The 12546-nt window shown below is 34.4% G+C and overlaps 1 protein-coding gene across 1 annotated transcript in view; it reads right to left on the bottom strand.

The window, feature by feature from the left end:
- Nucleotides 1–12546, bottom strand: part of SGCZ (sarcoglycan zeta) — a 506757-nt gene that overhangs the window by 22740 nt on the left and 471471 nt on the right. The window contains exon 6 of the mRNA XM_074904117.1: nucleotides 1966–2038. Coding sequence (XP_074760218.1) covers nucleotides 1966–2038 — 73 coding nt within the window. The remainder of the gene's footprint in view (nucleotides 1–1965; nucleotides 2039–12546) is intronic.

Raw genomic sequence — 12546 nt, 5'->3', positions numbered from 1 at the left:
TGAAATTAGATCAAAAGGCATAAGCTAACTGGAAATTTTAAAGGGATGTATATGATCTGAGTGTCTAACTGTATTTTGCTGTCAGAAAATATCACACTAAACCACATAGTTCTTTCAAGCTACAAGGTTAAAAAGGGTCTGCAGGTTACCTTCTGGAAATACTTATGCAAAAAGCCAAGAAATCTCTGTCTTAATAGCAGTTGTCATAATTTTAAAAACATTAAAATGACTTGAGGGTTTTGAAAAAGGAATATCACTGAATTCTAACTAATAGATAGGAGCACATGTGTACAAAAACTTGAACACAATGTAGACTGAATATAGTAACAATAAAATCACTTAGACATAAGCTAATGCTGCTTGAAATAACAGCCGAGGTTTCCATTTTACCAAATTTTTAAATAAAAAGTTTGGGTTAAATTCATTATTGCTGAGAAGGCAGAAAGCTGAATTAGTGAAAATTCCACTTTGGAAAAATGAGCTGAAGGAACAGTGGTTTTGGAAAACATTAAGCAAGAATGGACACCGTGGTAATGAATAAAACCAAAAGACAGGAGAGGTGAATGCCTGATATGTAAGTTTCACAAGCAACGTGAGGGGATTTTAACCCTAGTGAAATTAATCCTGAAGACACTGCTTGATCTGGTTTTATCTGTTTTACCCTGTGATTGCATTCTGTCAATATTTAATTATTAGAAAGTAGACAAAGTAGTATTGCCACATTCTTTTGAGTGGGACAAGTTCACCTTCTTACTCAAATTTTTGGGCTGCTGAAAAAAGAGATTATGTTTTCTGCTGAACTCCCTTTGACTATAAACCATGCATCTTGGTGGTCATCACTAATAAACACCTTTACAGCTGCTCTCGAGGAAGAACTGACAGGAGTCTTGGCAGGGGATAGGGAATTTTAAGATCAAAATCTGAGTAGGATCCTCTGAAAGACTCCAAAACAATACATTACCTTAAAACGTTTAGTGTGAATAATCAAACACAACCATTGACTGCTTACACCCCACATACAATGGTCAAACTTGTGCACGTGGGCAGCTTCCTGCACACGATTTCTGCATTGTCACTACTGGTCGATGATTCTAAATGCTTTTGCAAATACAGGGAAGGGCATTTAACAATGCTTCATCGTAAACGCTGCTGGGTAGGTAAAGGGATGGATATATAATGTTCAGGAATCATAGCAGAATTTAATCAAAGTCTATACAGTTTCTCACCAGTTCTACTGAGAGAAACACAAGGAAAGACCTTTTACTTTCTGTGATTGTTATATATTCTTATTAGCCATCCATATAATTTACCGATTAGTATTTAACAGTGCGCACACATGCACTTCAAGAAAAAGCTTTCACTATAAACCTTTCTAAATATTCTCTTTCTCAGTCTATAGATGCTTTAGTAAGAATTAGACTTGATCTTTTGTTACTGATTTCTCCGCTTCTGTGACTATGTACAGAAAACTTTAGATTTTTACATTTACAAATGTAATCTCACTTGGGAATGAAATTTTGACGGGTGTGTGTAGTATTTAAAAACCCCAACAACCCAGAAACACCACTTGAAATAAAAATCTGGGACTGTTTACTTTTACTTGACTTACACGTCCTGTAACAGCTCTTAAAAAAATAAAGATCTGGATCTGATGCTGTTAAACAGTACTGTACTCATTTGACCTTAAAAATGCTTGACTGTTCCAATCTCTGGGTAAAATATACTTCTCAAAGATTCTGCTACAGGAGGCAAGTCACTTATAAAAAGTAATGTATTTAACATTTTGTTTGGTAGAATTTTGTGGAGATTTTTTGACTAGTTAGAACAAATTGGAGTCTACCATTGTTTTAGATATGAGTCGTTAAGTAGGTAGTATATATTACTATACAGATATTTGCTTTTAATCAAGACTTAATTATTTTTGAGAATACTTGATTTTAAAACAACTTTTTGAACAACACCTACTTGAGGTCTTGGGAAGGTTCTGCTCTGATATGGGGTGTCTCCACAGAGTGCCCAAACACTGCCCCTTCCGTGCCTAAAATACATAAATAAAATACAGTACAATTACTTTGGAAAATAAAAACACATTGAAATGTATGACCACAAACTGACATTTTTAGGACAAAAAATATCTGACTGAATACTTTCTTAATTACTATCAATGTTTCTTCATATTTATGTTTGCTTTTCTATATAAAAAATCGGGACCAATACCATGTGAAACTTTAGACTTAAAGACTTAGACTTTAGACTTAGTAGTAAGATTACTGCTTATCAGTAGATGAATTTCACATACGATGTGAAAACGTTTATAGATCCAGACTTTTCAGCACTGACTTGCCTGAACGCTCACCTCAACACTTTGGAGATGGATTGTTTTACAGATAAGAAAAATAATATCATAGGGTTTTTTGACAAAAACACATTTTAGAAATGTCTACATTTTTTTGCATGATGCTCATTTTACTTAAACTGAGATGCCAAGCCTTCAAAAGTTTTGAAATAAGTCTGTCACCTGAAGTTGCTAGACTGAATCTCAGTAACTGACAGCTTCAGACTTTCCTTCCATCAGACCTTTCTCACTGAAAACTCCTGTTCTCAAAGAAATTAGAGAGACTTATCTGGAATGTCCTTCGGTTTTAGTGTTGTTAGTGGATGCTCATGTATCTTGTACAGGGCACTCAAAATCAAGGCAAAGAAAATGGGTAACTATTTCCTAAAATGGAATTGATTCTCCATTGAATTTTTATTTCTATAACTAAGTCCAAGTTGCATACGATAATTCCACATTTTGAAGTACACGACCAAGATTTTTCATTGAAAATCTCCTTTTACATTTACAGTAACCGTGTAAGAATTGCTCAACAGAACAGAGGCATCGTACTAATTGTTACAATATTTTAAATTCACTAAGGTATTTTCAATTATTTAAATATTTTATTTAAGTATTTCACAAGCATTTTCAGCAATTTTGGCTGTTAATGGAGATAAATATTTAGATATTTTTGCAGTTAACCAATAACATTTAGTAAACTGATCTTACCAGGATCTGAAAGCAGAACGAGGCTATAGAATGTTTAATTGATAATACCATTTTCCAGAGTTAAGAAGTCCTGAGCAAGAAGCTGAAAATATCTAATTAAATTAAATTACTGACAAAAAAGAATCCTTTTTAGTCATCTTCTAAACTCCACTTTCATTTTAAAACAAAACAGACACACACGCCCTGCCTCCCCCCACTTCACTGTAAAATATTCTACTGGTATGGAGTATCCAAGAGAGGAAGAGGGGATTTCTGAGAGTAATGAAGTAAAGTCCTAGTTTTTTATCTCTAGAAACCTATAGGCTTTACAAATATCTTGGCAAAGCATACTGAAAACAAATTCATTACAACCACTGCCCTGAAGATCTCTCAAGAAAACAACAAAATCCCCTTTCTAGAACCAAACTTTGCTGAGTACTATGGAGAAGCACAGGAAGGAAAAGACAGCATATCTTTTTACCTAAAAGTATTTACAGAAGTGCTGTGCAGAATCTGCATTTATGTCTGATATTGTCTTGCAATTCTGCTACCTTTAAGGGACAGGAATAGACTGTAAGAGTCTGTATAGCCAGGCTTTCTATCACTCAAAATAAATCTCACTCCCATCTATAATGACACTAAAGAAATTCTATGGGAGCTGAATATCAGCAATCAAAGAGTATACTTCTAGATCCTGTTCATCTTTTTCATCAGCAAAATTAAATACTTTCAAGGCCAAAGCCTTTTTGTATTTTTGAAGGTGGCAATGGGATATGAAGATGTAAATCACTGAGCAGGACGCAGTATTCCCAGTCTTATGAGAAGACCACAGCTGGAATGTTTGAAAGATGCAAAGATGTATAAAACGTGACTGTAGTATGGGTCAGACACTAAACCAATCAGAAGTGCCAAAGATGATATCAGGAAAACAGTGGTAATGAAAGATAAATTACAGCTGGTTCTAAGCCAGCGTTATTATTTCCTCACTTTCAGTAGCATTTGTTTAAAAGATGAGGTGGTGTTTCTCCCCTAACAAGATAGCGATTTGGAAAGAAAGATGTAGTTTGTCCAAGTAGACTGAAAATCCAAGCAGGTAGAATTAAGGATAAACTGTTATAATTAAATAAAATATAATTTAAACAAACCAAACATTCTCCTTTTGCTATTTGAAGATATAATCCCACATGTTTTTTTCTTACAAAGCCTCAAAAGGGAAAGTTCTTGTGCTAAACGCTTTATCCTCAATAAACATGCTATCAACAAAATCAACGATATCTCCAGTTCCTTCTCTTTTATACTGGAAGAAAAGCAGGCACTAAAAATCATCTTGTTTTTAGTAAGAAAGGCGAAAAAGATCGGCCAGCCAGTATTTACTGATGTGTTTCCAGCAGTTAAAAAGTAGGATCGAGAAAAACGGAAAGGCATTGTACAGCAAATAAAAGACATGAATCAGCATAACTTAAAACTACAGGAACGTATGCTGTATTTTTTATTGTTCGGTATGTAAATCTGTAGTGCTTTGATGAGAAGTTAGATTATGTAGTTCAGTAGTGTTTGAGAAATGGCACTACAAACTTACCTTTCTATGAATAATAAATAAAACTATAAATCAGAATTCAAATGAATAGCACATTTTATTTATTTTTTTTTTAATGAAAGAAATATACTTTAGGTATTTACTAATTTACAATGCTAAACCACTTATTTTTTACAGAAATAAGACAAGGATCTATTAACTGTATTCCCTGACTTACAGAATCATAACCAAAACCTGCTTTGAGTGAAATTCTAGAGACATGAATGAATAAAAAAAAAAGAATAAAAGACTTGAGTCTTCAAGACCTTTCAAGTACAGCTCAAACGGAAGTAGTTAGGGAACTGAATTCAAAGGAACATGAGTTAGAATGGATAGCTATAAAAAGTGAATCTTTCAGAGGAAATAAAAGAGCATGAAGTGTGTGCAAAAGATGTAAAATCAAAACTGTAAGTGTAACTGAATAAAATTACTCCCACCTCCAGCTTCCAGTGGAAGAGAATGAGTTTAGTAAAGACTTCGCTAAGAAAGAAGCACCTGTGAAGGCAAACTACTGGTCAAAGAACACCAGTTGCTATCGAAGTTGCTGCAGAAAATAGCATAAGTGAGGCAAAAAGGCCAAAACTACAATTCTGTATTTAGAGTTTTACTTTATGCATAGCAGATTTATAAACACTAGACCATTAAAACACCCTTCTTTGACACAGAGCAAATCAAAGTGACACTTTTGTTACAAGAAAAGCTAGTCACACATTCCTGCTTAAACCGAATATCCAAAATTCAGAGAACAGTGTATATCACTCATTTCTGCTCAGTTTACTCCTTCCTGAAATTTAGCCTTTGTGCAATTACATTTCATAAAAACAGTGGAAGTACAATGTTGATATTTGGTGCCAGATTTTATTTGCTTATTTATGTGCTTGCTGAGGAAATTTTGTCATTTACTTATCAGCAAGCAATCCTTTTGTAATTTATGACTTGGCTCACACACCAACACCGGTACATTGCAGTGACTTAATAACCGACTAACATGAAAAGTTCAGCACCCGAGCGTACGGATTAGTAGAGCTAATTTTTTTTTTTTTTTTTTTTTTTTTTGTGCCAGCTGAAGAGTTGATGAGACAATAATCAAAAAGAAATAAATTATATTGCTGTGAAAAATGAGCCAAATAATAACAGTACTCCCCTCCTTCACCTCATTCTTGTAAGTAAATCACCTCAAATGTACTGACAATGGAATTATGTAGCATTTTGATGTATACAAATTATATGGCATTGCAGCATCACAGGTGCAGCTGAATCTTACTGCCTTGGTCTTTCTCTAAGTTTTTCAGAAATGTCAAGTAACAATATGATGAAATACTAAGATTATGCAAGTATTAGAATGCAATGCCAATTTGCCCTCCGAATTAGAAAGTTTAAAGAAGAGTTTGTAAAATATTTATCATTTTTATGGCTTGCAATTTTACTTGTTCCAATTTCATTATTAAGTTAAAGCATCTACAGGTTTCACGGAGTAATGCGAGTAATTAATCAAGATTGCTTTACCACTGAAGAGACCTTGAAAACATAGACTTTATGTTTTAAAAGTTTCATTGCAATTAAAAAAATATATATATATATATAAATCCTTAATTCTTTTACCATGTGTACATAGCTAAAATTTAAAAGTGCCGGTGTGAGATGAGCTAGCTGTTGTTCAGCGCTAAGACCTTGGAAGAGCTGATCACTGCCAGACTGAAAAAAATCAGAAATACTCAACTAGGCAGATCAATGATCACAAAAAGACCACAGAAAATGATTGTTGCTTCTTTTTAAAAGCCCAGTTATTATGATTTATCTTGGGCTGATTAGAAACCCAAAGGTCAGAATGCAGATTCGGGACCACAGGTTGATCGCGCAGCTCTTCAAGACTCAATTTTAATTAATGGCCTGAAATGTAATTTAGCTAAGTAGTTGTATTAAAAAAGCATGATGTAACTGGATTTTTGCTGTGGAGGTGTACATAATTAAAATGAAAGTAAGTAGGTTATTTTATGGAAACATGATTGGCATGATTGCTAGGATTTCAATCTGGCTGAGTCCCACAGCAGCAAAACCGTCTGTTGTTAAATAGTGACGTTTTCAGGTATGATACTGATGTGGCCATACTGGAGTTTTATTATCAGTAGGAAACTGTATTATGGCCTACCTAGATGTAGATGTTCTCTTGTAAAATAAAGCATGAGCATTGAAGTCATCAGATTCATTAAAAAGTAAATTCTAAAATGAATGTCTTGGATTCATTACTCAAGGCCCTTGAGCATGACTGATGTTTGATGCATATTTTCTGTATGGCAACCTTACTAAAGCAAGACTTCTACTAACCCTTTCATTTAGATAAGAAGCATGAGTTCCCCAACAAATTAAAATTCAGCATCTTCAGTGTGATGAATTTTGATCAAAGCAAATTGCAACTCCAGGAAATACTTGCAAAATTGCAAGTCAGTATTTGTCTTCCTAAATATCTACTTTTACTAAGTAAAAACATTTGAAACATTGCTTCCTAATGGTGGGTGGTTAAGACAACTCTTGTCTTGCAATGAAAATGAAACTGGATTATGCCTGTTCAGCTGCTGATCCACACACTTGTTTGAAGATTCATATCCAAAATCTGTGTTTGGCCACCACTTGGTTTACTCTGCTGAAAAAGTGAATCTCTTTGAATAAGATTTGGACTGAACATAGCAGTAACATAATTCAATTAATAATTGGAAATGGCTATTCTAAATGCTACTTCTGGGATTTAAAAAAGTCAATGTATTGAAAAGAAACTGCTCAGAAGTCACATTAAAATTGAATATTCAAAACATAAATGAAATTGAAAAAAATAAGGGGTTTGCAAAGAACGAGTTTGAAAAAATAATAATTTTCATAACATCTTTTACTTTTTTCCCTTATGATACATGACAGATGGAGATACACAAGACAACGAAAATGATTAACTACAACCATTTTCTGCTTGAATTGATACAGTCTCCTTGAAAAGTTACAACAGCAGATATATGAATAGATTTAAAGCTTACGTTTAGATTTCACGGTAAATAACTCCTAACCCCCCAAAATAATCTTCTTTTTGTGTATATATATATATATGAGAATCTGAATTTGTATTTTTCTTAAAATGCTGTAAATGAGTCTGGGTTTACCATACTGGAACACAGAGCAAAAATTGTCCTTGTCTACATTAAAAAAATGGAATTATAATGGAATTATTTTTGTATTTAATAAATCTAAAAGACTATTTTCACTGTGTTGTAGAAGATAACCTTAGGATTTGGAACACTCAGGCTTATGTTCTAATGAATAGTTAATCAGTTACAAAACAGAATTGTTGTTTCCTTGATGAAAAATGAATGACTCAATGAATGAGAGGACTATCAAACAACAGTCAGTAGTTTCATAACCAGGGGCCTCACCTGGGATGTAAAAGAATGAGACATGAACTTGGATATCCCGAGTACAAAATGAAGACTTTAACTTCAAGGCTAATTAAATTACCTTATGATTTTGTCTTGAAGTTTACAAGGGTCATGTATTTGTACAGAATACTGTAAAAATACTGGAAAAATCGAATCTGAAGGGGGAAAATGTGTGAGAGAAAATTGTTTCTCACCTATTTTCATGATCAGCAATAATTCCCCATTTTGAAGCTTTCTGAAAATTCTATAATGTACTGCTGCCCACCTACAAACCAAGCCAGGAATGTCTATCTAATTTTCTTCAAAAAGCTCTGAGCCAGAAGAATTAATGATTAGCTTTTGCTAAAAGAAAAAAGGCATTTGCCTTCAGTTAAGACATTCCATAAATAAATGGTTTGATTTTGAAAAGTCAAAAGCCCAAAGGAATTTATCAGGAGTTCCTCTACTAAGTCTAGACATATCACTAGTTGCCTAAATTACAAGTACAGACTTTTTATATTGTGTCTATAGACAAAAAGGAGAAATTAGCCTCTCTAGAGGTTAGTTAACTACCGATACTGGACAGAAACTAGAGTAAAAATGCACACAGCCTAAGCACCTCGAAGATTTGCCTTCAGTATTTGGTCAGCAGTTGACAAGTGAATTTTATCTAAATTGGAAACGCTTGTCTGGAAATCTCGCTTTATCAGAAGTCAGCTAAGTTACCCCTAGTATTAAAACTGATTCCTAGGATGCCTCATATATGTTTTTGTGGCCAGTTCTTTATGTCGTATGTAAATGTGCGTTTATTTCTGTTATCTGCCATTCCTACAGCATACTGAAAATTTGTTACGATTATGTGATAACTACTGCTGCATTCTTACAATTTAGTAAATTGTTTTATTTGCACTACGGGAAGCCACAGAGCAGCAGCACTATTATCCAGATTTTTGAAATAGTTCTACTTTAGCATTTTTACTGTATAGGGATTAGCATGCCATTGATAAATTATAAACAAATATTTAGATAAGTGCATTTGTGCACCCTGTAGAGGGCACTAACACACATATAAAAAGTCCATCATATGTAAGTATATAGTATGCACTTTGATAGTCACTGTAAAAATGCCTTCAAATACTTTCGAATTCATGAAAAACTGAAAATGTGAGAAGAATCCACACATGTATTTCTACAATGCTGAAATGGAGATATGCTGATATAATGCATTTTGGTGCCTATTAGAACAAAATGAAACAAAAATGCTAGTATCTCCAATCATTGAAAGTAATTTTTTTTTTTTTCCAGATATAATAAAATGAAGCTATATCAGCTGCTCACAAGGTTGTTAAAAAGTTTATATTTGATATTACCACTAGTTATCTTGATTATCACCTATTATGACTGTCTTTTATTCATGCTCTTTGTTAATGTTCTGGTTTTCTCTCTAGAAGTAAATTACGCAGATGAACACAGCCCATTCAAACCTGGCGTTGCTGCAATGCGAAAGGGCAAATGACTTAACTTAGATAAGTCTTTACTGCAGTTTTAAATGGAAATTCTGCAGCCGTGAGAGAGAGGGTGAATGTGAAACAGTAATTTTGTCACTTAATATTCTCACCTTCAAGTCAGCATAGCAGTGAAGCAAGCCTTTTAATTTAGCAACAAAATGGGAGCAGGTGTATTTCAAATCAGTTAACTGCAATGACTGTAAACTACCAATGGTCACGCTAGCAGATGTGTGCCCGTGTGTGATCTGTAGCAATCACAGGAAAGACAGAATATTTTCTGCAGGAAAGGACAAGATACTAAAGTATACTGCAATATGCTAAAGTTAGCCAAAATACACATATTTTGCCAAAGACCCAGATGTTTTTGCAAGCAAGAAGAAGAGAGTTGCCACATACCTTGTAGAGGCTGGGGGAAGCAGGTTTATGGCAGTAATTTACTGCTAGATCTACCACTCCATTGTCAAGACAGGACTGAGCTGGTCAGAGTAATTTATCAGTGCCGATCTCAATATTCCCTTCCATGTCACCAAGGAGCAGTATCAGGATTCAGATTACAACCACGATTCAGATTACCCGGCAAACCTTGTAAAAGCCCAGCTCTGCTGAGAGTCTTGTGGCATAACTCTAGTCTATTCTCTGCTCTTTTACTTCTTGTGAAAGACTCAAAATCACACTCTCATCACTGCTGCAATACACATACACCTATCATAAATTCACTGTAAGACTTTTTAAGTTTAAGCACTTTTCATTGCCTTATTGCATAGCAAGGCATGTCTGCTTGAATTAGTAAACCAGGTTTTACTTCTGCATGAAAATTTGGTGTGATCAGCTGGCAGAGAAACCTGTTGTTCATGTCCTCTTAGACATTAAACACTCAGAACAGAATACTGAACACCAGGCACCATGTCTAGGGAACAGAACATCATAGAATTTGACAGTCATTGTGACATAAATTATTTTGCTTTACCATTTTTAAGTTAAAATTACAGAAAGAATGTATTTCCTATGTCCAGCTAACAACAAAAGACCTTATCGGGTTTAGAGATAGGTTGAGACAAAAAATAAAATCTTTCTTACATTGCATTTCCTTCAGATCAACCATAAGAGTTATTTCTTTATATTATCCAGTTAATAAATCACCATGATGCTTACCAGTCCAGACTTTCAGCTTTCACTGGAGACAACATTACTTTCAAAGATCTCTATTCTTATATCCTTAAACCTTCTAAAGAAATTTATTTTTGTTAGATTCAATCTTCCTTGTCCTTTAGTCTCCCTCTAGCCTCCAGACATCTTATCACATTCTGGTTTTTTTCAGCAGTGTATTCCTTCTGCTCCTTTCCCTGTTTTGTATTAAAAGTTCCTTTTAATATCTACACTAGTTTTTCCCATTAATGTTTTGCCAAAATGAAATTGTTTTGAGTTATTGTTAGTTTTGCTGTCATGAAGAGAAAAAAGAGTATTTTTATTAAAACCTCAAATTCAGAAACTCTAATTGGTCTTTTGCTTTCGTCCTGAATCTAAATATAAACTGGGGAGGCAAGGCCAAGAATGACAGCGAGAAGAAAAAAAATTGCAACTATAAAAAGCCTGAAAACAGTCCTGACAGCTCAAACATGAAACAAACTTGTTGATAAATACTCTTTCTGCACAGTATGTTTTATCTATTGCATTTTCTCCACTTCCACACTGAGAATGTAAAAACAGATTTAAAAAGTAGATCATCATTTGGTAATGCTGTTAAGATAAAAATAGCAAAAATAATACAAGTGGTTGGCTTGATATGAAAATAAATATTTTTTTTTAAAAGGTATTTCCCTTTGATATTTAATATGATAAAAGACTTTCAGATTAACTACCAATCCAATCTCCCATGTCATGCTTTTGACCATAAATTGGGAAAGGAATTTTTCAAGGGAAGCTAACATTTGGCTGCTGCCAGTACTTTGCTTTGTTGATCTTGGATACATCTTGTGTCTTAGCATGATACGCAGGTACTTCAAAAGCTTTACGTCCGCTCTATCTAGACCTTTGACCACCATAACGTACTTGCTTTGCAGAAAGTGATGCAAAAAAGGGACACGAAAAAGCACTTTCCCTAGTTACACGGTAAGTGGTGTAACCTATAGTACTTTCTGTCACTTCTGTCATGCTTTATATACCAGACTGCTTTAGAATGATGATGACCTAAGGGAAAAATCTCCACTTGAGCTAAATGACGTTTTGACACTTGTAAAGGAATAAGGCTGCCTGAAAGAAGTGAAAAGCATTTGTGTGTGCATGTATGCATGCATCTGTGTGCTTAGACCTCTAGCAGTCTAGCGTGCTCACAAAATATCTTTAAAATGTTTTGTGAACCTGCTATCTAGTAGCTTCAATGAAAACGCAGATACTTGCTAAAGACCAGTTACCATAAAACTGAATTCTAATGCTTTCTAAGTAGGAACAGCTAGACAAACATATCTCACTATACCCGTTACTGATATTAGTGTTGACAGGATCTATAAAAGTGTGCTTCGATTATCAAAACGGTAAAATTTATAGTACTCGTATTCACTTCATTTTATCTGTGAATGTAACATAAACCATCAGGAAACATTGACATGTAGGTTTTAGTGTGGGCTACCAACTATGGCATGATGATTCCTGAAAGGAGAGGTTTCTAGTTGCTTTACCTTGCAGAGCCTCATTCATCCCGTCCCTTCTTGTAGAGAAGTGTGGTTATTCATCCAGCTTTCTCCTCTTCCCCTCACTGTACAGAATCCTACTTAAAGTGAAACTGAAAATACGTACCAGAAGTAACTCACTTCTGAAACAGAACTATGGGAATACACTATGCAAAGAGGAACCGTACACAGAAGGAAATAAAGGACAAGAGAATGGTCCCTTTTTATGGACAGAACCATTTTTTTTTTTTCATTTTCTCTCCAGTAAGATGAAAGGGTAGCTGTATAGTGTTATTTTAGAATGTCAGCGTGGTTAACCATGGATACTTTAGTTTGCCAAGTTATGATCAAAACCAGCTACACTTATTGTGTG

This window comes from Athene noctua, chromosome 4 (genome assembly GCF_965140245.1).
Source record: "Athene noctua chromosome 4, bAthNoc1.hap1.1, whole genome shotgun sequence".
Classification (NCBI taxonomy): domain Eukaryota; kingdom Metazoa; phylum Chordata; class Aves; order Strigiformes; family Strigidae; genus Athene; species Athene noctua.
This window is presented reverse-complemented; position numbering and strand designations above follow the sequence as displayed.